Below are 26,594 nucleotides of genomic sequence, written 5' to 3' on the forward strand. Positions count from 1 at the left end.
CAATAGGATCTATTTATGAGTTTCCAGTCCCTTTTTATGGTTTATAAACAATATTGAAACAATATCTTATTTCTTGTTATTCTTTCGGGATATCTTGCGATGAACTAATCATCCTAAGACATCAGCGTTATCGCTTTCTTGTACGATAGCCAATTATTTTACTGGGTGATAGTTATGCATTAAAAACAGCCCCAGAGGAGAAGTGTGTGGACAATCCTGTATAATCAAACTCGTTTGAGGAAAGAGCCACTTGAAGGATGCGTTCTGCTCGCTCGTCCTTTCCTTCTGCCCGCTGTTTTGAAGTAGTTTACCTTCTTTCTTTTCCTCCTTCCCGTTCCGTTTTTACCCGGTTTTCTTCCCTCGCTCTCTTGTTGCCCTCTGTCTCCCTGATTGGCTGAGCTCTCCAGACTCCCCACCGGCCCCCCCAATCCATTTTCTCTGCCGCGAACCAGTTCCGCGATTGATTTGTGCCTCTCCCCTTGGCCCCGGGGGACGCAGCTAGTACGGCACTGGGTCGTCGTCTAGGGTGTCCTAGAGGTGCTCTAGGACCCAGCGACGGAGTGGGCAGGCGCTGGTCCCATGTGCTCCGGTCCCCTCCCCCTGCCCGCCTATCTCTATTGTCTAAGGCTGAGCAGCCCGGCGGCGGCGGCGGCCCGGGTAGGGATGAGCGGCTTGGGCAGCGCACGGGCGAGCGCGCACGGGCGGGAGCGCTGATAGCCCGCTCGCACCTGGAATTCCGCGCTGCAGACATGCATGTGGACATGCGCCCCACAGCGCCGGGAGGGGGGATCTGAGCGGAGGTAGGAGCGGATCGGGTCCGGGAGAATGGAATCCCTTCGCGCTGCTGCCCCCTGGCTCTTGCTTGCCGTCGCGCTTGTTCACCTGCACGCCCCCCGAGGTGAGTTCTGGCTAGGTGTTTGGCCGGGGGGTGAGGGTAACCTGCCCCTTCACGGATCCAGCCACACTGCTGCTTTTGCCTTGGGGGGAGATGAGATCGCCCCTGCGTCTGAGAACTGGGGGTTCCGCGTCTTCCTGTGCCGAAGGAATCAACCATGGGTGGGCTTGTCTCCGCTGACCCTCCCCCCACCAGAGCCCTATGCCGCCCATTCCCCCTAATAGGGACCCCTTTAAAAACCGGGGTTTGAAAACTAGTGCCTTCACTTCTGATCTCCATGGAAACAGCTGAACACCTCTGCTGGTGTGTGTGTGTGTGTGTGTGTGTGTATGTGTGTCGGGCCAATAGGATCTTCTCCCTCTGCTTCCCCTCTTCGGACTCTTGAGCGTTGCTTCCTGATCTCTAAGAAGATACCTCCACGATTGTTTCCCGGGCAAACAGTGTCTCCCCCCGCCGCCACCACCCCCGTCCCTCTATCTCAAAAGACTTCCCATACTGACAAGTGCCTTGGCTGTACTGGAACACGCTCTCATCCTAAAGCCTTTTTTATTTGCTTATTTATGAATTTATATAAAGATTTGTATGCTGCCTTTCAAAACAGAAGTTTCCTCACCCAAGGTGGCTTGGGAACCCATGCATCTACAGTGTGTAAAAATGCAGTGTCTCAAGACCAGTGCCTCCACTCCAAACCCCATAGAACCCCCTCCCCGTGCTTTACACTTGCTATCACAGCTTTGCTATGCCTGCTACTTGCTGCTGAAGGGGGGGGGAGGAAGCAGATTTACCCAGGACTTATCTTGAAATGCAAATGAATCTTCCTAAATCTGTTGCTGCTATAATTCAGTTAGGTTTTGGTATCCACCCCCTCCCTTTCCAGCAGGGCAAGATTATTCCCCACAGTGCATCTTTCCCCACCCCCAGCTTTGGAAGGTGGTCAGGCTACTTGCAAATGATTCAAGCCCCGAAGCTGATACCACTTCCCTTGGGAAACTGTAGCTGATGAAATTGTGTATTGCACACATATACACACACACAGGCAGTGCACCAAAATCTGTGGCTCTGCCCTGTCTTTACCTGTTCTGGCTGAAGCTCACCCCTAAAATATTCCACCTAATTCCCCAACCCTCCTCACATCACCCTCTGAAAATCTTTTCTTCCATTATGGGTCTTTATGCTAATTTATGTCTTATGTGCTCTGACGCTATTGCTGTTCTCCAACTTTTATGTCTGCAATCATTTTTCTACTGTAATTATTTGCCATCAGAATATGCCACTGGTGTTGAGTTTGTTTAAAATCTCATACTAGGGTTTATAAATGGCCAAGCTCTGCTGTAGCGATTAAGCAGAGCTTCTAACTGTTGTGCACAGGAGAGTGACTGTTTCCTCAACCCAATGTGCTTAAAAGAGCATAATTGTTGAGAGTGTCGCATAGAGTCAGTTCCCACCAATTGTCCCACCTCTGGTATAAATTCCTATTAAGCAGAGGGTGCCAAGTAGTGCCTCTGCTTCTCACTAGCGATAACTGCTCAGCTGTGTGCCTGGTGATTTAAAAACTACTTCTGGAGCCATATGCACAGCCATTGAGAGAGAAATGCTGCCAGAACTGTTCCCTTAATACTGATGGTATTTGGCTCCTTATATGGTATCCTCAACAACACATCTCTGGTGGTTTTGGCTAGAAAGAGACATGCAACATTATTTTGATCAAGTCATTTCCATGTTGGATTCTTCTTCGATTGACAGAACACTGATTAAGGCCTCTGCTGGTTTGGAGCTAAGGATGCTTCTGAGCTCAGTGTCCTCAGAACCATTTTAAAGTGATGAATAAATCCTCTTCCTGGTACAGCTCGTTAAAGGGGAGCCTACCAGGAAATTGGTATTGCCTGAAATTTTATAGTGGTGGCGGTAAAGTACATCCATTGTTTGTAGTGCCTGCTTTTGATGTGATTGCAGAACTGGTGGATGTCTTCATGGAGAACCTCTGGAGAAAAACTGGTTTACAAGATGGCCTATGTGAGGAAGAAGTTCTTATGGTCAAAAGAGAGAAGATCTGGTAGGATTTTAGAGGGAAGGAGGGAGAGCTTGATCAATAAAGAAGAGTACAGGTCCTGTCTGGATCATGTTGTCAAGCTGATGAGGGGGAAATTGATGAAAGAAATAGTAATTAGCAGCAAGAGAAGCAGAGGGGACAAGAGGTCACACCCTGGGGGAAGAAGAAGCTAAATTTGTAAAGAGCCCACCTGTTTCCTCCCCCTTCCTCATTCTGGAACGTAAAGGGGCAGGTTATGATGTCACGGTATCTCTCAGCCATCTGCTCCCTCCTCAGGGGAAAGTCTATAACCTAGAGCCTGGGGGAGGTAAGATAAGGGATTCCCCACAAGACTCACCATCATTTAATGCACTCATTGGTTGGAGGGGAAGCATTTGTTTGATGCTCCGCTTTTGTTTCTGCTCTGCATGCATATTATACAGAGGAGCACATGGGGAGAGCGAAAAAACCTCACATTTATGGAGGCTTAATACAGTCGCTGGCCGCTGTGATGGTCACTGTTCACAGCTCTCACTGTGTGTTAATTTCAGATAGTTTCCAATATTATAGCAAAAGCACCAAAGAGTCTTGTGGCACCATAAAGACTAACAATTTTTATGACTTATGGCCTGATAAACTTGTTAGGCTTCAAGGTGCCACAAGACCCTTAGTTGTTACTGTTGGACCGAGCACTTCTGCAGCCCTGCTCTGATTGCCAGTGGCCACTAACATTGATGTAATATAGTTGGGATCCTGTCCTTTTCCAGCAAATGTAAAACGAGGGGATGATTGTGCTGTCAGTTTGTCTGATCCACGATTTTCTTTGGTCAAAAAGTCATTTTTATATCTTCTATATAAGATTCACACAATTAAAATACAATTTTCCATGTCTGAGTGAATGGCAAGTTGTATACACTATCAGGAGCAGATTCAAGATTTCTGGCTTTCAAAACGTGTCATTTGTAAAGAAAAAAAATTTTTTAAAGAAAGGAGAAAGTGTAGGCTTTTCTTTTAAAAACTATTGAAAAGTATTTGCAGAAAATGTCCATGGAAACTAAAATGAACATTTTCCTTTGTAAATCTTCTTTCTCCTCAGATTTTTGGCTGGCTTTGGTTTTTACCCTTAATTTCTTGGTCCCTTCATGTATTATTTGCTTTCTTGAGGGAATCTGATATCCTCTGAAGATTTCTTTTTGGCTTGTGTTGATACATTATTTGTAGGGCTGATGGCGCACTATAATGTTTTGGTAGAGCCCCTCCTAATTTCCTGAGCTGGGATGGCACATACAGAGCAATAGGATTTGAGTGGGGAATTACTTTCCAGCTCCCATCTAGGGACTTGGCTTTTAAGTCAGGTTGAAATCTTCTAGATCCCTGAATCAAGTCTAACATCTTCCATTTGGCTGCTCCACTGATGTCTAAAGTCTAAGTCCAACACAGCTGATGCTGACCCTCCTCCTATTTAGCCTGGAGAAGAGAAGATCAGGGGGAGACATGAGAGTGATCTTCAAATATCTGCGATGTGGAAGATGAAGTAGACTTTTTCTCTGTCACTCCAGAGGGCAGGACTAAAACCAATGAATGAAAATAGCAGGGAAGAGGAGTTTGGCTAAACATTAGGAGAAATGTGCAAGATGTTTAAAAGTGGAACAGGCTGTCTCAGGAGGTGGGTGAGCTCTCCTTCACTGGAGGTGTGTTAAGCAGAACCTGGATGATGTAGCTGCAACCTGCATGGTAGATCCTGGATTGAACAGGGGTTGAAGTACATGACCCTTTTGACCCCTATAATTCTGTGATTCTTAGCTGAGATCAGACAGTCCTTGGCCAACTCTAGCAGAGTATTGTATGTGTTGGTTTGGAAGGGAGATGATTCTTCATTCTATGCATGCAAGCCCATGCGTGCCAGTGGCTTCAGCCCATGTTAGACCCTGCCCTCCAATGCCAAAAGTGATTGTGGTTGCAGTACCAGGGCAGGCTGAAGGTATGTGAGTTTGAGCTTGCCATGAAAAGGCATTTGGTTTTGTGATGTGCCCTTATTTCTAGAGTCATGCAAGAGCACAAAAAAGTGCAGTGTTGACATGTCCATGAACGCAACTGTGCTAGTGCCACATGCTGCTTTGGTGCTCTGACATGGAGCCCCCAAATTAGGAAGAGGTCCTCATGAAAAGCAGAAATGATATGATGTGACATATGGTGACTTGTATTGATATTGTAGGTCATCCAGCTCTACAAAATGTGCTTTAACACAAGTACAAAAGGGAATTTGCAGGTTATCTTAGAGACAGTTGGATGAAATAAATGGTGTTGATCTCTCTGGCCCTTGTTTGCATGCAGGTGGGCAGGGAAGCAGCATTGGACTGTATGGCACGTGGAAGATCAAGGACTCTGGTAGAGTGCATCCAATCCCCCAAAACTGCTTTGTGCTAGTGCGCCCTTTGTGTTGACCTTTTCTGTATACATGGTGCCCTGTAAAGAACTGGCTGTTCTTTAGTTTCTGGCACTTGAGCACCAAGATGGAATGGTGTCATTGTGATAAACTTGGATCAGGAAAACCTGGGCTCAGTTCTACACCCAGGCAGGAAGAGCTGACTTACGGTTCATCCTTTGGACAGGTATTGCCTGTCAGCTTAACCCATTTCACAGAACTGTGGCGAGAATAAAACCAGTATAGCCTTTCCTCTGTAGAGGAAAGGTGGGATACAAATATTGGGGTGGGGGATGAACGGGGTCATTTTGCAAGACCCTGGGAGCCGCCCTGGGCTCCTACTGGGAGAAAGGGTGGGATATAAATCTAAGAACATAAGAAGAGCCTGCTGGATCAGGCCAGTGGCCCATCTAGTCCAGCATCCGGTTCTCACAGTGGCCAACCAGGTGCCTGGGGAAGCCCGCAAGCAGGACCCAAGCGCAAGAACATTCTCCCCTCCCGAGGCCCCCGGCAACTGGTTTTCAGAAGCATGCTGCCTCTGACTAGGGTGGCAGAGCACAGCCATTATGGCTAGTAGCCATTGATAGCCCCGTCCTCCATGAATTTGTCTAATCTTCTTTTAAAGCCATCCAAGCTGGTGGCCATTACTGCATCTTGTGGGAGCAAATTCCATAGTTTTAACTATGTGCTGAGTAAAGAAATACTTCCTTTTGTCTGTCAAAAGGATAAATAAATAAATAAATAAAGAGCAGATCAGCATGCTACAATATGATGTTTGGATGACTGGGATTTGCACACTTCAAAATTGAGAGGGGAGAAGGGTGAACTTGCCTGTTTTGTTTTTTTAAAACCCTCTTTAATTGGTCAATTTTTTCTAGGGATACCAATATGCTTGGCAACCAGCCCCTGTCCCAGCAGCTGCGCCAGCAGCAGCAACCGTGCTTGAATTATCCCCACGGACACAATTGGGCATCTCTGTATTTCGCTGAGGTTGCATCTGGAAGGCTTTCTTTGCAGCTGGAGATGTCATTATTTTTGAACAGCAGCTGAAAAACAGCAGAACTCAAGGCACCAGCCTTGAAAAGATTCTTCCTGAGTGATGCACTGAATGCCATTCCCATGCCCCCCCCCGGACCACTGCAACTGTCCTCCCAATGGGCACCTTACAATTACATGGCACACATATCCCTCCCCCTCAGGCTTGTTAATGCTAGGAACATACTGCCTTTTTCCCAGATAGATAATTCAGCGGAGCCTCTAATTACGTTTCAGTTAATTAAAAGCAACATCATTATCATTTTTAACATTGTTTGGGAGCTGGAGAAATCCCACATTACAGCTAAACTCCAAAATCTATTTGAATATTCCCTCTCCTCCCCAAACTATAAACAAAAAACAACAAGCGAACCATAGACCCCACCCCCCACTGTTTCTCCTTTTCACATCCTACAGCATTAAAATGGCTGCTTTGAAAAACCTCAAATCCCAGGTTGATGGAAATATTAAAACTAAACAAAGCATATTAGTGGGCAGATCCAAAGTTTAACTAGGTACAGTGGATATCAGTGTTGCTTTGCTAGGTTACTCTGGTGGGGTGTCCACCTGCAGAAAATGCCTTAAAATGAGCTACCAATTTGGACCGGCATCTTTTTTTCTTTTTCTTTTTATGAACAGCTTTTGCAACCCAAAAAGCCACTACAATGCAAGATCATACAGATCATGAGAACTCTGAGGCTTTGTTTTGTTTTTCTACTCAAGCCATCAGATTGAAAATTCAAAAATAAAGGGCAGAGTGAAACTCTGATGTCCATTATCTGGAGCTGTCGTGTTTTTGAAATAAGGGGTATCTATTGTGCTTGATAGAGCTTTTGTGCGGAAATAAAGAGCATCCCTTAAAAAGATGTCTATCTGGTATCCTTAATCCCTGCTTTCCCTGGCTTAGTTAATGCAGACGGGTCTTTTTGCCACCTTCTGAGTAGTACTCCTCACAAAGACAAGGAAAGGCAGAAGAAAACCCCTTTCTGACACTGGTGCAGTCAGTAGCTTCTTTCAGAAGTCTGACCCAATCATGGCTTATTAATTCCATGGAGAAAAAATGAAAGAAGATATTTTATTTTTTTTAATAAATGCTGACTGTCAGTTCTTTGGCAATGGACAACTGTGGACGTGTGGTCTAAAGCGTTAAATGGTCTGACTCGAAATCCCTTTCTCTCTTAGCTACTTGAGCTTTCATTCCCTTCTTTCATCTGATGTTGTGTTCATACCGCTCTCTGGGTGTCCAGAGAATTCAAGGAAAGATGAGATTTGAATTTCTAATGGGGAAAAAAGCAGAAATGCAAACAGCATAAGAAGATAGATAGATAGATATATTTCCCCAGGCTTGTCATGCACATCACAAAAGCAGAATTGCTAGCTCTTGGTACTACTAATAATTGTATGTGTCTTACAAAAGGATGTCATTTTTCTTTTACAATCCCATTTATGTTTTATTTGTCTCATGCTTTTGGATTGTTTTAAATGCTGTGTTTTCAAATCCTTCCTATTGAGAACATTTTCTCTTCCCAAAAAGGCAGCTGCGGTTTCAACGAACAGCCTGACGTTAAGACAGCTAAAGGTTGAAAATTGCTCCTGCCACAATCCACAGTGGGAGTTCTCTTGTTTCGGCTCCACTGAAAACAACGGGTGCTGCACATTGGTGCTGTTGGCACATCTTCCGTTCATCGCAGTGAGGCTTGTGCAGGAGATCTCCCGGGTGGCTTGTGCCCTAGGATAGCTAACACATCAAAGAAGAATTTTAAAAAAAAGATATTAACTCAATGCTGTCAGTTTGCAGCACTCTCATGCATAGCATGCCTCAGGTGAGATTGGGGGCAGTAGTCTGCAAACATTGGGAGAGAGAGCCCTTAGTCAAGTGAGTCTAAATCCATAGCCCTAGCACAATTCCACTGTAGCCAATAACTATTGTTGTGTTAATTTCAGTGCGCTTGGTATTATTGTAAAGAGTAATCTCTGTCTCGCATATAATGGAGAAGGTCTCAGGTTCCGTCCCTCATCCCTCCCATTAAAAGGATCTTAGGTGTGAGAGCTGGGAAAGACCTCTCTCTGAGACGATGAAGCGCCACTGCTAGTCAGTGTAGACCAGCTTTCCCCAACTTGGTGCCCTCCAGATGTTTTGGACTACAACTCCCATTGTCCCTGACATTGGCTATGCTGGCTGGGGCTGATGGGAGTGTAACATTTTGGTAGGCCTAATAAAGGTACTGCCCAAATCGTGGATTTAGGATTTTTTTCCCCTTATGGGTCAGCATGCTTTTTTCAATCAGGAGTAAGTGTTTTGTGAGTTCCCTGGGAAGAAGGACTGGTGATTAAGCCACTCTGAGAACTGTAGCTCTGTGAGGGGAACAGAGGTCTCCTAACTCTCAGCACTCTTCACAAACTTCCCAGGATCCTTTATTGGGAGCTGTGACTGTTTAAAGTGGTATGACACTGCTTTACATGTACGGTGCAGATGGTGGTGTTATCCTTGTGTTAGAGTTAATGAGATTAAATTATTGGAAACAAATTCTCATCACAAACTGGGGACAAGGGCTTCTGTCATCCTTTCTTTGTCCAATGGAGCTGCTATAATGTAGAGGGAAAGGCTGACCTGAGTGAAGGGATTCTTAAAATGTTCCACTTGTAGTATTTCCTTCTGAAAATCTACCTTCCCAACATTTTTTCCTTTGCAAGGTTAAAAAAATGTGTGCGTGGGCGTGCACATGCATTTTTGGCAGGGAAACAGTGCAAGGAAAAAGGGGTTATGAAGCCCCTGTCCCTCTGTCTCTGTGCCAATGTTCTTCAAATCTCAGCTTTGTCAGCTGCAGTGTACCAAAGAAAAAGATGTCTTTAAAAAGAATTGCGGGTTGATGGATAACATGCAATTCTGCCCCTGAGAGAGCTTGAAATCTAACCCACAGGGTGTGTGGGAAGTAAATGGATTGATGAGAACCAGTAGCAAGGAGCCAGAGGGAAGCAAAATTAAGATCCATTTCCTGGGTCTTTCCAAGAAATCCTAGCAAGAATGGGAAATACGAACAGTTAAGATGTTCCCTAATTTTGCATAATAACCTAATCTTTACCTCTACCTTTATTATCTTCTCATATCCTCTGCTCTACCTCTCAGACCTTTTCATGTACATAATGTACCATGAAATGCAGTTAACAAAATCACAGAGCTTGATTTTTCCAAATCAGTGAGATGCCTGAATTGGCTTAGCTTCTGCTTACAGTAGTATATTGAAATGAAAGGCTCTTTGATTCATTCAGAAATAAAGGATTTTTTTTTTTTAAAGCCACTAGGATTTCTGTGTCTTAGCTGCCACTCAGGCATGAAGACATCCTAAAATGGACCTTGGCAGGAAGTGGAGTATTAGCGCCTTGGGCTAGGAATCTGTCTGATCCCATAAACAGAATTAGGTTGCCTTATATGAAACTGCATCTCACATTGCCGTTCATGCATTTTCTGGTTCTGGTTCTGTGCATTTCAGAGCAACCTTTGTGGGGTTTTTAAAGAGAGGTAGAAAACTGTTCAGGAATAATTTGAGGGCTTTTCCAGACAAATTTTTAAAACTGCATTTTTAATCTTTTAGATATTGGAAATGTTTGAGTAGATTTTTTATCACTTGGTGGTGGTGTCCTTGTGTTAGAGTGTATTAGATAACAGAGGTACCACTTTTCAAGGCTAAAAGATAGTGTATCCTGTATATTAAAAGTGAGTGAGTATGAATTGTTACGTAGCCAAAACAACACTATTCATACACAAGAGGGTGATATCAGCAGGCCTGGGGGGACCCCAAGGTTTGGAGAAGTATAAAAAAACCTTAAGGGGAAAATGTAAAGGGAGGACCCCAAAACAACCCATTGAAGAGGACTGAGTGGGCATGGAATGTGGACTGACTGTTGAGGGTGAAAAAACTGAAAATGGGATGGGGGGAGAGGGAATAGAACAGAGTATCCTGGAAGAGGGCATGGCTGATTGGGTGGAACCTTGAACAGGAGCAGTCTACACTGCAACGTTTTGTTGCAGGTTCCAATGGTTAACTTTGCTTCTGAATCATTTGGAAGAGGTCTTTAAAGAGCTATTAAACTATGGCTATAAAACCCTATTCCTGTTGTTGCCCCCAAAAAAGTGCTAACTCATCATTGAGAAATCACAGTAACCTCACTGATTAGGGTATGGTTAATTAAGGTTTTGAGTATCACTGAGATGGGGATGTTGATGGAGAAAATGCTTTAAATGAATGGATTAGATGCTGGTGTGGAACTAACTAAAATTATTCTCTGTCACTCTGTCTTAGAATGCTTATAACAAGACTGGAAAGGCTTTCCATCCTGTAAATTAAAAGCAAAATTGCATTTCCCATTTAGTACAACCAATGATCCTTTGGCAATAAATCCCATCCCCATTTAATGGGAGAGTGACAGTGCTGATGAGGGAGCCATTTGCCACATTTCTATTTTTTACAAACATCCGGAGAGAAGTGGACTTGTGGCACTGGAGAAGTGAAGCACAGAGTCGTCAAAAGCTAAATAAAGTAAATTACCATCACGCAGAGGTTCTCAAAACAGTATGGGATTGCTGAGGACCTAGTAACCTTACTGACATTGCCACTTTAAAAACATGCACAGGAATCTTCAGGCATTCTGGGGCTGAATACACTATTGACATTTACTTCAAGCACCCAAGTCTAGCTATGGGTCACAAGTACAAAAGCAGGCTTCCTTGCATGTGTCCATAGGTGGATGGAGAGAATCACACATTAACAGTGTACAACCTGCTACCCCCATCTAATGCACCAGCCAGGGCTATACACAGAGAGACACAGAGCACAGTTAATGCCTATCAGCTGTTCAAGGCAGGGTGAACAGTTGATGGTTGCTATTCAGAATCTTAACCAAGGTTATATGTGCACAATCCAAGATCATAGCCAAGAACTGTCAGGCAATTTTTGTAGTGTGCATGTTCATCACACCCAGTTACCACATTCTGCAGCCCACTCTTAAAGCTTGTACAAACCATCTGTTATTTATTGGGAGATATTGCTCAGTGTATTGTAGTTAATTTGAGTCTTCTTCTTGGCGATCACTCACGACCGAGTAAGATTGTCTTCCAAAATATAGTCTTTAACAATGGATCCGTCTGAATCTGTATCCACCGGCGATGTACCAGACCATGACTAGGGGCTTCTGGATTTCACATTCCTGCCCCTGTCGCCATTTGCCAATCGCTATGGGACTTTTGTTATGTGGGGAGATCGGTGCACCACAATCAACACACAATCTTGACAGAAAAAGGCATGGGTACCATGACGATTGGAAGTCCTTTATCTGCTGCAGCCTTCATCCGCCTTCACAGTCGTACACATTGTTATCCTCCGCCTGTTCTGCCGTTGAGGACTTTCTTGGATCGTTCTTTATCTGGTTCCTCTCCCTTGACCTTACTGCCAAGGGTGACCCTGCTGGGAGTACATGACTCCAGACGGCATCGCCCACAGGGTTCATTGGAACACGCAAGCCCACTCACCACTGCAAGGTGACGATCCAGCGAGGGATCTAATGCTAAGCATTTGAGTACAGTGCAGCTAGTTATTCTGAGAGGCACCACAGCTTTGCTTCTTACCCTGTCCTTGATAGTGGTAGATCTGCTGTATGTATACTAAACGGACAGAAAAGCTGAATGCTAAAATCAGCAATTCAAAACATACAGAGATAATAAAATCATTTTAACTGTTTGTATTTTTCTCCACACGCATTGCTGTGTGCTCAGTTTGGCAGTAATATAGACAGCTGAAGACTGAATTTCTAAAGAGAGAAAGAAATCGTCATTATCCCCCAAAATAAGACAACACAAGATCTGCCATTATGCTGCTGCAAGCTGTGTTTGCGGTGCTAAGCCTACAGAACTGGGATGGAGAACTGGGTGGCCTTCCCATTGTTGTTCAGCAGTAATGCCCATCGTCTCTGACCATTGGCCATGCTTGCTGGGGCTGATGGGAGTTGGAGTCCGACAGCAACTGTGAATTTGACATCTCAATACATGCTTCCAAAGACTGTGAGCAAAGTACGCTGCTGAAATCATGAGAATGATCCAGACCCGTATCATTCTATGCCTGAAGCTGTAGATTGTGGATGTTTATGCACTGTAAAACTCCTCTTGCAGTAGAAGATAATCATGAAACCTAGGGAAGGTCGCCTTTCATCATCCCCAAATGGTTAATCTTCCTCAGACTGCTAAGCAGAGAAGTTACCATGGGTCTGTCTGTTAATAGGGATGGCCTTGAATCTGAGACACATCCCCTGCTGTGCCCCCCCCTGCTGCTCATGCATGTAGCATCCACACCCCCATCCAGACATTTGGCCAGCATGCGAAGGAGCATTCCTGATGTACATGTGCAGAGTTCTGCCATGTGAGGGGAATGTCCTGACTAGGCCCAAGTCATCCATTGCATAAAGGAGCTGTACAGGCATACATCAGCACACACATAGAGCCCCTTCACACACTGGCAGAACATGCAAACAGCAGGTGGTGTGGTGGCTGCATGTGTTGGGAGGGGCATAGCGGGCCTGTATGGCCCCATCCCCCCCCCATGTTATTTCAACGCATGGAGGGGTCAGGATCCCCTGCCAATGCTCAGTTGATCTGCAAGTATTCCCTGCCTTGACTTCAGCCTTTCCTACCGCCAGTCTTGGAAGGACTGGGTATTGTGGAGGAGCACACATATATCTGAAATGGGGAAAGAGGTGTAACGGCTGATGTTGATGGATGTGGTTCTCCTCTCTGCAGTGGACTGTGAATCTGAGCCCCCTGACGTGGTGTACCTGCCAGCTGAACTAAAAGTGCTCAATGGCCCAGAGTATTTCCGTCTTCAGCGTACAGATCGCTACTTGCCAGGAAATGCCTCCCTCGGCTCCCGCTCTGAGACCTTCCTCTTTCTCCACCGCCGACTCACAGGGAAGCCCACCGTCCAAGCTGGATATCCCCCTTTCACTGCCCAGCAGGTAATCATTCCATCCAGCTGCGCGGGAGAACTCCTCAGTGTAAGAAATGGAGCAGAGACCCTTTCATGATTTGTACTGCGAGGAGCTTCACCACAGAGCTCAGACTTTCTCTCTTCCCCAGGCAGTACCAGCTGATGACTCCAAGTTCCCAGACATCTCCACTGCCTGGGACATCCGGGCTGTCTCCATCGAGGGCACAGTATCTCCTTATGAGCCATATGCCAGGGTCCTCTTCCACCTCCAAGGGCAGGACTGGATGTCAGGACAGCAGGCGCTGCCGTGCGTCACCCTACATGTCTTCCACCAGGCCCAGGTGATTCACCGGGCCTGCCACCTCCAGGTTGGTCAATAAGATGTCGCTCTTAGGAATGAGGAGAAGTTTGGTACATGGTCCTGAAATGTCATAAGACAGCCTTCACCAGCCGGGTGCCCTCCAGATGTTTTCGACTACAACTCCCATCAGCCCCAGCAAGCATGCTGTCATCCAACAACATCTGGAGGGCACTTGTTTGACAAAGGCTTCCATAGGAGCTGAACTCCTAAGGCCCACAGGATAAGTTCTGATAGGGTTCTCCGTAAAGATTTGCTTGCACACTGTAGTACAGACCTTTGCCAACCTGGTGCCCTCCGGATATGTGGACTACCTGCTATGAGCCCCAGCTAGAATGATTGTGCTAGCTGGAGCCAATGGGAAATGACAAACTAGGAAGTGGGGTGTCAAAGTTGCCCAGGATTGTTATATAGATCCCCTTCCTTGGAAGTTTTATTTAAAGAAAAGAATGGACAAGCAGTGATACGATTTAAGTCTATGAATCCCTGGTGTTCTAGGTGGTAGGTCTGATGAAGCTCCTTCTGGCACTGTAATTCCAGAGCAGAGATGGTCAACATTAGGGCTCATGTATTCATAACGATTGTATAAAAGAGTGAATTTCAGAAGGAGGAGCTTTCATATCATAGTTCTTCAAAAGTGAGAAAAGCTGCACTTTCCAAAACTCCCTCTTACACACAATCGTTAAACAACAGGACCCTTGTTTTCCATAGCATTATTATTTATATTGCATTAAAAGTGGCATTTTGGTTAATATGAAACTGTTTTCAATATTGGAAAATCTCAATTTCACCCCCCCCAAAAAAAAATATTACCAGAGTTTTTTCTAAGTATCGGGGGGAGGAAGCATTTCTGTCTTTTTTATTTTTACCCACTCATATCACTCATTAAAACAAAGAAACATTTAACAAGCTCCCTGGACTATATGTCCATCCAGAACACGTTTTAAAATATTTAGTACTTTGTTGGGAAGAAACCCAACATGTCAGCACACTGGAGTTACTCTAAGCAGTCAGGGGCTTCTGTGTCAGGGGCGTTTCATTGCAGCTTTGCACGTTGAGAAATGCATGAATTCCACTTTTGCAGATTACCTGGAAGTGCAGAAATCAAATGCAGGAGCAACTTGCACAACTGCTTATCAGTGCTTCCTCTCTCACTGAAGCTGTCCCCAGGGTGTTTGCATGGAGAAGGGAGGGTACATTTTCTGTTGTTTCGTACATTCTCTGGCTAGTGGGGACAGTTCAGTCTGTTAACGAGGGAGAAGCACGTGGGAGTATGTCTGTGATCCTTAAAGCTGTTCCTTTGGTCCTGCCCAAGCTAGGGAGGTTTAGTATCCAACTTGTAAAGGGCTGCAAAAGTCTGCAGGTCAGCTTGGCCTTTCCTGCAGTAGCCTATTAGCTTTATTCCCTGAGCCTCCTGTCAGTATCCTGTGGCAACTGGATAAGTGGACTACCAAGCTCAGCACAGAGCTCCCTCCGCACCCCAAAGCCAAGTATGTGGTAACTGTCAGATCTGCCTTTTTCGTGCTGGTGGCCTAGTTATGCCAGAGTGAGTCTGTGAAGTATTCCTTGGCATGGACGTCCGGCTGCATGCTGATCGTGCTCGACTGCTTCAAACATAGAAGTGACACAGTCCCTGCTGGGTGAGACAGAAGAGACAGGGATGGCAAGAGAGGAGTGACAAGCAATGACTACTGGAAATGGGCTGTGGTGGCAAGCAGGACTGGCCCATGAGCCAAGGTGAGCCTCTTCACTCAGGTGGCAGACTGGGAGGAGCAGCAGATTGTGTGTGTCCCCTCCACTGCTGCTGGCCTCCCACTGACCCGTCCGCTCCCCCTGCTGTCGGCTGCCTGCCTGCCTTGTCCCAAAGCTGGGCCCTGAGTGCGCTTGTCAGCCAAGGCTGTAGAGCACCAGTCGGCGACCACTGCCTGGCCAGCAGGAAAACAAAACAAAAACTGTGTGAACATTATTGGCGGCAGGACCAAAGTGGCCGGTAGCATTCGTACAGGTGTTGTGGAGTGAGACTGCTCGAGAGAGAGCTTGCACCACTGGCGTTTTACTGTGGTGGCAAAAATGGGGCTCTCCGAGGCCATCTTGGCCAGTCACCCCAGTGCATCCTCCATCCGAGTGAAGCGTTGGGAGATGACACGGCTGTACAGAGAGGAGGAGAGGCAAGTGGCAGTCACTGCTGCTGCATCATTAAGGGGGGTTGGGAGGAGGGGGCAGAAAGAACAGCCGGGAGGCATTTCCTGGCTTGCCTTACCGAGCAAAATGTCCTGGGCTGGCCCTGGAGGTATGATGGATGTATTTATTATTAAATTTATATCCCGCCCTTCCTCCTAGAAGGAGCCATATAGAGTAAGGTGAGGCTTGGGCAGCTTTCTGGGACTCCCAAATTAAGTCAATTGTTGGCTTAGTAGCTAACAGCTGTAAGCATCCCAGACAGTAAGGTTGAGAGAGACCTTTGCCCAAGGTCCTTGAGAACCAATCAGAGCAGATGATACTGGACTAGAGAACAATGGCCTGACTCAGTATAACGGGTGGAGAATCTTTTGGGCTCCAGGGGCCTCCTTGTGCAGCTCCTTTCCATCTCCTATGTGGTGGAAAGCTGCTTCCCTGTCCTTGGGCAAGGCGTGCTCCAGGAGTGCGCCTTGCTCCAGCAAAGGAACAATCGGGAGCCCATGTTAAGCTCCCAATTTGTCTTGCCTGAACTCGAAGAACCCAGACTCAGATGTGGCTGCATTTTTTTCTTTCAATTTAGTCCGCTTCATGAATCTATCTGTGGCTTACTCAGCATCTCTCTAGGACTAGCTAGGCACAACTTTGCGGCACTAAGATGTTGACTCAGCAACTACTCCCCCCCCCCCGGCTTAAGTAAGGCTGGGCTGGCACCCTGGTTGCGTGTGTCAACTGTCGCTGTTGGGAGCTTGCGCAGACGAAGGCTCCGCCTCAACGGTGTCTATTGAATCTCCCACGGCATTCACCTCCTGGTGCGAGGAGAAGGCAGAGCCTCCATCACCCTCCCATCTTCCCCCGACAAGGGAGGGGGGCTGCCTGCTGGCACCACAGGGGCAAGGAGAGGGGAAGCATCAGGGTGGAAAACCACCAGCTGGTCAGGTTGACTCTCCACAGGGGTATCTGGAGCTGCTGGGGTTGAACTGTCCAAGTCCACAGCTGGGTTGCCTTCTGGGTCCCACTCTATGCTCGACCCTTCACTGACTCAAACATCCCACTCTAAGTTCTCCTCCTCCGCTTCATTCTCATCTGTCCACCCCCTCTCAGGAGGGGTCATGACACAATTGTTCCTTGAAAGCCCAGCCCTTACCTGTCCCACACCTGATGTCATCATGTGTGACGGCCTCACGGGAAGACTTGGCGGGCCAAGTGTGGCCCGCAGGCTGAAGGTTCGCCATCCCTGCAGTGTAAAGTACCCTTTGTGGATTCACATTTCATGAGGGAGATTTTAAAAGGATCACGTGGTTTGACTCTCTCTCTGCTTTTCCTGACCAGGCACCGCTGGGGGTGTGCGTAGTGGAACTAGAGTTCCCCCCTCGCTGGTTCTCTCCTCCAGCTGGCAATAGCCAGCGGAAGGGAGAGGATTCAACCATCACTCCTCTGAGGGCAGAGCTGTACTACACCGTGGAGCCCACGCTGCCTGGGAAGATCCCTAGAGAGTGCCCCCATGTGCGAATGCAGGAAAGGCCACGCCCGGGCACTGAGGTCCCCAAGGAGAAACTGCACTATGTGGGCCCGGTCGATATCAGAGTGATGAGCCCTCCACGGCGCCAGGAAGTGCGGCTGGATGACAATGTGATGGTCCGCGTTCCTGACATGGCCCTGCGCCCGGGGCAGCTCTTCACAGCCACCCTCATACTGCAACAGAACTTCACGGCTGACCTGCTGATAGTCCGGTGAGTTAAGGGCACCAGGCTTTTGGGTGCCTGCCATAACTTTCTAATTCCAGTGAATGACAAAGGAATCTGGATTCTTAGAGGGAGCCTTCAGAGACTTTAGCCAGTGATGATGATGATAATACTTAACATTTATAGAGTACTTTCAGGTGTTCAAGTGCTTCACATTCATGATCTAGTTGTAATCCTTCCAACAACCTTGTAAAGCAAGTCATTGTTATTATCCTTCATATTGTGGATGAGGGAGCTTGGAGCTGAAAGAGAGGGTTTGCCTAAGGCCACTTGGTGGCTTCACGACAGTGGCAAGATTCTACCCGGGGACTTTCTAATTCATAGCTCAGTCCCTTAGTTACTGTGCTACCCCATTTCACTGATGCAGGCTTCCCTCACTTTCAGGCAATTTAAGTATTGGGGTGCTCATTCTTCTAGTGCCTGATTCGGATTCCCCTTAGCCTTATCTCCAGGGCTCTTGTGAAACTGTTCTTCTGGCCTCTACCTGCCTCTACCTTATTTTGTGGCCTTTCATTTCAGAGTCAAGGTGAAGAAAGGGTTACAGGTTCTAACTGCTCGCCCCACCAGGCCAGAAGTTTGGACTGCAAAGCTGGACAAGTTCAAGGGTACCAAACACCACACTGCTCTGGTCACTTGTCGACGTTCCATTGTTAGTAGCTTGGACTGGAGGTAGGTAGTCATGGACGAAGACAGTCCTGTATTCAGGGCAGTGTGTACTCTAGTTTTGTTTTGTTTTCAAAATTAGAATTCTGCACAAAAGCAGTCCAAATTCTGAACCAAGAGAAGCAGAATTCTGCAACTTGTATAAATTCTGCATTGCAGAGGCCCGGCAAACAGCCTGCTGGAATAAAAATATTTTCAGGTCATGGCAGAAAAACAAGAATGTGTGGGTTAGACAGATCTCACAGGGGAAAGAGTTCCACCTCCTGGGCTTTTTAACAGAGAACGCCTGTTCCCCTGTTTCTGCTATAGTAGGACAAACTCGAAAATCCTCTTCCGCTCATCTCAGTTGGACAGGCACAATCCTAGGGCCCTGTCCTTGGGTCCTCTTCTTCCAAAATCAGCCAGCCTAATTGGATGTACAGAGACATTTTTAGTATTGAGAGAGTTGCTGGTGCTGAGGGAGTAAGGGACTGCATTCTGGTAAATTAACATGAATGGGAGAAATTGTGTGATCTAGAGGAATACTATTCAGCTGTGCTGGGCCCAAGAGCAACTTGTCTGGTGGAGCAGAGCCACAGCAATAGCCTCTCAGGAGCAGCGTTGCTGCCGCTTATTGGGAGGGGAAGAGGCTTCCACTGGTGTGCCTGTGCAGTCCCAAATTTGTCGCTGCCCTGCTCCCCCCTCCTGGTAAGCAGCAGCAATGTTCCTCCTGGGAGGCGATTGCTAGTTCTCTGTGAGCTGTTCCTTCAGGGCCTTATGGCTCAAGATAACAAGGTGGATTCCGCACTGCCTCCAGGAAGTTCTTTGATCTACTCAGTTTCTTCAGGGCTCTTGGTTCTCTTCTGCTCTACAGTGGCTGTACTATCTCTCGTTCTAATCTCCATTTAGGGCAGCAGATTCCCCGGAGTTCCTGTACCTGGATTTTGTAGTGGAGAATGGCACAGGGGGCCTAGCTTCTACCCGCCCTGTCACCTGGCAAGTGGAGTATCCTGGCCAGGATCCCGAGGCTGAGAAGGATAAGATGGTGTGGGAGATTCAAGTGTCAGAGCGAGATGTGCGGGCCTTGGTTCCCTTGGTAAAGGTGAGGCCTCAACGTGTGCCACCCTTTTCATCTCATGGGGGACACCTGAGGAGCAGGTAGCGTTGGTTCCTCATGTTTTTCCTTTGGCCCACTTCAGGAGCAAGAGATTGTGAACACCGCACTCCTCACAGGAATCCCTCAGTCCGTACCCGTGAAGCTGGTTGTGGTAGAGACTGGGGGAGCAGTGTCTGAGGTCACAGAGCAGATGGGTTGTGAGTCTTCTAACAAGCAGGTCCTGCAGGTGAGAAACTAGAAGCCCTCACAATATGTCCCTCTCTGTTGCCATGATTTCAGGATCAAAATCCACACCACTTGATAAGGGGCCTCAACTCCAGCCTTCTTCACTGTTTTGCCTATGTCTCTGGGACAAGGCTCTGAGACTGTATACTCACAAAGATTTGTGTGACTCTGGTGTCTCTATTTGTCCATCTTTATACATGGGAAAAGAAGATTCTTCTTTATTACCTGGAGTGCTCTTATGCCTCTCTTCCCTTACACCTTGCAGGACCCCTCCTGGTCTCACCTGTTATTACATACTGTCTTTTCATCTCTTAGCCTCAGACTTGACAAATCATTGATCTAGCCCATTCTTTAAATTTAGGCCTTGGCCTTCTAGTTGCCTCCATCACAGGCCACAGCTTTGTCCACATCTGTCTTCATCAGTCCTCTGTCTTGAGCTTCCTCTGTCTTTTCATACACGTACATAGTAAGAATGATGGAGATAAATGTTGGGCCACAGGAAAGACAATTAAGCATACATCTCCCCACCCCCACAAAAAAATCTCATTCTCTTCTTTCTCTGCCCTCAACTTTTGGACATCTGCCAGATCTGCCTCCCTCAGTGGGCTCTTAAGAGAGTGGAGCCCCATCACTGTTACTGTCTACAGTCCCTGAATCAGGGGAGGAAAGAGGAAACTTATTACAGGCATATGGCTCGGTCAATATTCAGAAATGAGTTCTGGACATCTTCCTTCTCACCTGTGCTGCCTTCCAGTGTCTATCTGGGCATGCATCTCTACATCTGTTGACCTTGATGTGTTCTTCAATTCACCCTCAGGTGTCCGATGTGTGTGACGCTGTCTATGTAGGGGGGAAAGAGAGCCGAGGGGCACGTGGTGTACGGGTGGATTTCTGGTACCGTCGGCAGCATGCTTCACTGCTCTTTACCGTCTGGGCACCACTGTTGCCTCTGCACATTGAGCTGACAGACACCTCCCTGGAACAGGTACGAGGATGGAGGGTACCTGGCCTGGCCTCGGATGGGTAAGTGTTATGGAGCCAAGAAGGTCACCAGCTCTAAGTTGAGTGAGCCCACTGTTTACAGCCCAGAATGAGGTCTCTGTGTTGGATACTGCCCAGGGTGATGTACTTATGGGGTCAACTTTGGAATGCGCAGGAGCAGGATGCAAGGTTTTGAATTACACTGTAGTCTTTGTCGGCATCCAGCTGTTGGCCACTGCTGTGAATACATGGTCCCTGTAAGGCAAGACAGAGGGCTGCTCCCCTCCCCTTTGATTCCTGCCAGATCTCCATTGCAACTTTCCTCTTGGGTGCAGTGCTAGTACATCTTCCAGCACTGTGCCTTAATAAATGGTTCCTGTTATCCTGTCAGTTGACTGCTGTGGTGATGCCTAAATTGCTGAAAAATAACTTGAGAAATTGATTATTTCTATTTGCATTTTGGCAGGGAGATTAATGGCTACAGTGCTCCAGACATATTGTATTGCCTGAAAGTTCCTTGAACATCGTTAATAATCAACCAACAAAGAAAGTGTGTGTGTGTGTGTGTGTGTGCGCGCGCACACACTCTCGATTAATGCTCAGTGCACATTAAGAAAGAGAGGTCAATGTAAAGTATGATACAATATAGTGCCTACAAACTACTAGGTGTTTTACAATTCTAAAAACGCTTGTAGAAGATCTTGTGCCTAAGAGCTCACAATCTAAAAAAAAAAAGACACGGAGAGAAAAAGGGAAGGAAGGAGGAGGGACAAAGAGTATGAGAGGGTGCAAGCAGACATTTATTTGCCTAGGTGCAGCACAGCAGGGTGGCAATCTGAGTTGAGTTATAATGGAAATGACACCTCATGTAATATTACATCTTACCTCATATGCCCACTTGACCACTTCAGCCTGCAGAACTGGCATTTTTACATGTTTTAATGTCCGTTCCACCTTTGCAAGGAATCGGTCCTTAAGTGTGGCAATGCCTACTCTTTCTAACTTCCTGTCCCTTGATATTAGGCAAGTACCTTCACTGTTTTCTGAGCCTTCGGAACACTTTTTTTTGCTTCAGCAAGTCCATCCAGGCATGTAATTTTAACATGCAATTTTATTATGCATGTTTGAAAATGACAGGTTTTATTCATATTTTTAAATGTTATGTTAACTTGTTTTAAATCTTTTATCAAATCTTTAATGAATATTTTAGATGTTTCATGTTTAGAGGTATTTAAATTCTGTTAAATAAAATAAAATTGAGAAATAGTTGGAAATACGCTCTGCACACTTGGGATATTCAAGCTGTCTTGAATACTCTTTTAGAAAGGTGGGGTAGAAAATATATATAAAACTCCCCCAGGTTTTACTTGGGGATTATTCCATTCTACTTTATGAAGCCCTTGTAGGGATTACTGACATAATGAACCTTGAGTGCATCACTTGAAATGTGCCATATAAATGCTCAATGCAATGTGCTACTCCTTCTCTGAGCAGCAGTCCAGCAGAACCTGAAGAGGGCGGCGAGGAAGGTGAGAGGAGAGCTCGTGCTTGCCGGCTCCAATACCAACGTGCCGGCGTCCGTTTTCTTGCCCACTTTGTGGCTCACCCACTAGATGGTGGCCGTCACCTGACCTATATGCCAAGCTCTGATTGGCTGCTAGATGTCTCTCATCTGGTGCAAAAGCACGCTAGAATCCAGGACCCCCGAGTGGCAACACTGGAAGATGGGAGTGTAGTGGTTGGCCGTGAACCAGGAATGACATCTGTAGAGGTAAGGAACCTGTAAGGGTGAGGGAAGTGAGGTGGCAGTGGTGGTGGGCTGGTGGTTGTGAAGAGGGAGTGGGGAGAGAAGTTTGCTTGATGTGTGATGATAACCTAAAGTCTAGAAGGCTGAGAACTGGGCATGTGCTTTGGATGTTGTGTTTCTCTTCATAATTGGATAGTAGAGGTGTCCAGGGAAAAGGTGAAGGGATAGAAGGAATGAACTGCTCCAAACAGGTGGTTCTTATTTATACACAGTTAGGACAGGTGATGTGGTTTGATGTGGAAAGAGAGACATGGAACAGAGGTGGCTCAGTAGGCATGATCGGAAATAGATCCCAGGGTAGGATGAAAGATGACATGAGGGTTGTTCATATGTTACGCTGAACACAGGTACTAGCTGTCTCTGCGCATGTACAAGTGCTTGTGTGAAAAGGTGTATATTTGTTGATTTGTACAGTTCAGCTGTAGTATACACAGGTTACACAGGCTGTGCACTTACTGAACATTACATGAGAATAACTATATGAGTGTAGAGCTCAACTGTTTGTGTACATAGGTACACAGAATGTACACTGATTGAATGTATCATGAATATAGGGAGGCTACAAAGAAAGGGGGATTTGGCAGTCTATCGCAAAGGTTACCAGCCCACAAACATTTCTACTAGCTTGTGGTTTTTTTACGTGTATTTGACAGTCACTAGTGGGAAACCAGCTTCCCTGCTTGGTCCCTTGGAGACAATTCTTATGAGCCACAAGTCACTAGTCGAGTCCCTCTTTACAAACTTAAGCACTGGGATGGATGAAGTGGGGTATCAAAGAATACAGGTGCAGATTCCGCAAGGGTGTGTGTCTTCCCTTAAGCGTCATTGTGTCTTCTCTCCTGGTTCAGGTGCGTTCTCCTGTTTCTGACTCTATCCTGGGGGAGCAGACCCTGGTGGTGTCGGAGGAGAAGGTCTCCGTCTCCGAGCTGCAGGCCCAGCTGGTGTCGGGCCTCTCATTGACACTGTCTGTGGAGCCGAGACACCTGAATGTCTTCACTGCCACGTGCCAGGGACTCTCTGCTCTGCGTTCCCTGAAGCAGGTGAGAAGATGGTGTTGCAGGTAGCAAAGGAAGGGCCACAATGGGCAGTGGGTAACGTGGCTTCAGGCTCATTAGCCTTTTGGTCCAAGGAAGCACTGAAGATGCACATTGAAGATGCAGTCCCCATCCTCCTGTGGTCAAGTCATCAATAAAATACGAAATACAATTCAATCAATAACATAACCTCAATACAAATGACATAAAAACACAGAATCCAGTATAAAGGAATACCCCCCACCCAAAAAAGCACAAGACAGATCAGCATGACATTTATATGAAAACCAGCCTAAGAAACTAGCAAAGGGAAAGAACTTTGAGCCAAGATCTAAATGCTTTAAACATATAACTGAAATTTAAAAGGTGCCAAAAAGACTGCAGTGTAGCTGCCAATCAAGCCTTTGCAATCAAGACACCATCACCAAGAAGAGCCTCTCCTTGGTCACCACCTGCCTAACCTCAGTTGGGGAGGGCACCCGGAGAAGGGTCTCTGTCAATGCTCTTAAGTGACACAAATCCACTTACATCATGGATTATGTATGCCTCTGGCTCTTAGCCACCCATTGAAGCCATCTCTTAAGGGCTCTTGACCAGTACTCAAAGGGCCATTGACTAAGTTACAGGGCTCAGTTCCTGCATGCACTGCTCCAGATATGGCAAGCCTTAGTTCATATTAAATGTGAGTGTGTTCCTAACTCCTTGTGTTATCTGTATGGTTTTAACACACTCCTGATCCCAAATTCCCTTTCCTTGCAGGAAGCAATACTGACCATCTGGCTGGTATTCACCGATCACACCTTGGCTCCCATAGAGCTTTATGGCTGGCGGGATGCGGTGCTCTCCCTTTCTTCCGTGAACCCTCGCGTGGTCTCTGTGCGGCTGGATGAGGAGCAGGCTCGCCCAGTGGTCATTGCCGAGGGGCCAGGCCAAGGATCCCTCTTGCAACTCAGCCTGTATCCTCCGGACTCCTGCCGTAAGGGCAAGCCTAGGGCTCCCCTCTCCCAGGGCACAATGTGGCTGGAAGTGACCTTTGGCCAACGCCTCCCGACAACAAGCAGCCCACAGCCGCAGGATCCCCGTCACCATGGCGAGCCTCCTTTCCAGCGAGCAGAAGGGGCCATGTCAGGTGAAGCAGTAACCGTGGCAGCTGTCACAGAGAGTGGGAGGGGGTCGAGAAGGCGTGGCCCAGCAAGGGTGGGGCCACCAATGACCAAATTTGAGGAGACTGGCGGCAACTCCTATGAGGATGCTGAAGAGGTGGAAGAGGAGGAGGAGGAAGATGAGATGGTGAAGGCGCCTGCAAAGGTGACGGATCTGGAGATCGGCATGTACGTTCTCCTGGGAGTTTTCTGCCTTGCCATCTTCATCTTCCTCGTCAACTGTGTGGTCTTTGTACTTCGTTACCAGCGCAAGGAGCCTCCCGATGCTGGTTCGGGGACAGCCTCTTCTGCCCAGCAGCCTCACAACTGGGTCTGGCTGGGCACTGACCAGGAGGAGCTGAGCCGGCAGCTGGATCTGCGCAGCCAGCACTGCCAGGATCGGCCCTTAGACCCTTCCAGCGCCGGTGATGGCTGCTGCTGCTGCCCAGGGCCAGAGGGGAAGTTGGAGGCTGTGGCTCAAGAGAGCCCAGGACCACCGCCAGGGCCAGAAACAAGTGTGTCTGCTAGTACTGTAGGCCTGCCTGCCCCAGGAAGCCCATCCCTCACCACCACTCTGTCCAGGAACAAGGAGGGCAGGGAGGGGGGTGGTCGGCGGAAGCGTGTGGAGTTTGTGACCTTTGCGACTCCCCCTGGCTCTGCTCCTAGCCCCCCAGCTTCTGCTCCAGCTGTCCAGTCCATCCTGGTGGCCAGCGAAGATGACATCCGCTGGGTGTGCGAGGACATGGGGCTGCACGATCCAGATGAGCTGCGCAGCTACATGGAGAGGATCCGGGGCAGCTCCTGACCTCATGCTCTCCCGTGTCCCACCTGTACCCGTACGGGCAAACCAATAAGGGTTCAGCATTTGCTTCCCCCCCTCCCCTTGCGTACTCTCCCAGGGTCATCCAGCTGGGCTTTCTACCTTTTTTTCCTTCTTAAGAGGGCTCTACACCAACAGGAAACCAGCCTTGGGTTACTCTGCTGGGAGCGGGAACTGGGCCAGAGATACTCGTACTGCTCTCTATGTTAGAGATCTCCTTCCTCGGCTGTACCACTCATCCCCTTCTCTTTTCGTTCTGGAGGGGGATGTGCAGGCCAGAGTCAACCCCCTCCCGTTACTCTCTCAGTGGAGCTACCTCTCCTTCGTCTACCCTCATCACTTCTCCCCCATGCCCACCCCAAAAGGCTTTTCCTTGGGTTGGAGGGGGTAAGGGTTTTGCAGACTGGAAATCAGCTGCCCGCCAGCAGTAAGCCAGCTGTGATGTGCTCTGTAAGGGAACTAGGAGGGGGGGCTTTCCCCTGGGGCTCCCTTATTGCTTTGACTCTCATTGCCAGTTTGTGTCCATTGTGATGGTTTTAACAGCGAGTGTCCCTTCCTTCCTGTGGTCTGAGTCTGGGGCTCTTCCCCCCCCCACTCCAACTCCCCTCCAAGCCGGGCAAGGGCAGAGCTCCAGCAAGCACCAGCCAGTCCTTTTTCACCCCAGCTGTGTGCCTGGTGTCCTTAACAGTTTTGTACAATCGCTCCTATTTTATACCTGTAGTATTGGGAGGCTGCCAGGCAAGTCCTTTTATTTATGGAAGATTTTTAATTTTTACATTGTTACAAAAATAAATAAATAAATAATGACTTAAAGATAATAAAGGTTTGTTTTACTTTGTGGCTAATTTGTGCTTTCCTAGCACTAGGGAAGCCCGGCTAGTCATGGCCACACTTTTTGCGAATGAAATTCAGGGCAGGCACCCAGGAGCAGCCCACCCTCCCCTGCAAGTTCATGTCTAGTGCTTGCAGGCTTATTCCTAGCCTAGGGCAAGTGGAACATCCCTGTAGCCGTTCCACAGATTCTCTCGATAGCCATTGGAAAGGAGGAAGCCGCCTGATATTGGGTCAGACCCTTGGTTCATCTAGCTCAGCAATGTCTACACTGACCGGAAGCGGCTTTCCAGGATTGGGACATTCCCAGCCTTACCTGGAAATGCCAGGGATTGAACCCAGGACCTTGTGCGTGCAAA

The 26,594-nt window shown here is 47.4% G+C and overlaps 1 protein-coding gene across 2 annotated transcripts; it reads left to right on the plus strand.

The window, feature by feature from the left end:
* The first annotated feature begins 515 nt into the window (after positions 1-515).
* Positions 516-26,156, plus strand: TMEM132A (transmembrane protein 132A). Of its 2 annotated transcripts, none has more exons than XM_061609771.1 (11): positions 516-898; positions 13,172-13,386; positions 13,508-13,726; positions 17,224-17,624; positions 18,156-18,305; positions 19,188-19,380; positions 19,478-19,621; positions 20,438-20,643; positions 22,096-22,372; positions 23,257-23,448; positions 24,202-26,156. In XM_061609771.1, the coding sequence occupies exons 1-11, from the start codon at positions 826-828 to the stop codon at positions 25,387-25,389; spliced, it is 3,258 nt and encodes a 1,085-aa protein (XP_061465755.1). In that variant the 5' UTR covers positions 516-825; the 3' UTR covers positions 25,390-26,156. The 2 variants fall into 2 exon arrangements, with proteins under 2 accessions (XP_061465755.1, XP_061465756.1); XM_061609772.1 differs by lacking the exon at positions 516-898 and adding an exon at positions 2,879-2,948.
* The last annotated feature ends 438 nt before the right edge of the window (positions 26,157-26,594 follow it).

Source organism: Rhineura floridana, chromosome 2 (assembly GCF_030035675.1).
Source record: "Rhineura floridana isolate rRhiFlo1 chromosome 2, rRhiFlo1.hap2, whole genome shotgun sequence".
NCBI classification, from domain to species: Eukaryota; Metazoa; Chordata; class Lepidosauria; order Squamata; family Rhineuridae; genus Rhineura; species Rhineura floridana.

What these genes read in the sequence shown, in the direction of transcription:
- TMEM132A (XM_061609771.1), top strand. Translation starts at nt 826, where the DNA reads ATGGAATCCCTTCGCGCTGCTGCCCCCTGGCTCTTGCTTGCCGTCGCG. An exon ending in CCCCTTTCACTGCCCAGCAG is followed by an intron (nt 13,387 to 13,507) that starts GTAATCATTCCA and finishes TCTCTTCCCCAG; the next exon opens with GCAGTACCAGCTGATGACTC. An exon ending in CTCTGCGTTCCCTGAAGCAG is followed by an intron (nt 23,449 to 24,201) that starts GTGAGAAGATGG and finishes CTTTCCTTGCAG; the next exon opens with GAAGCAATACTGACCATCTG.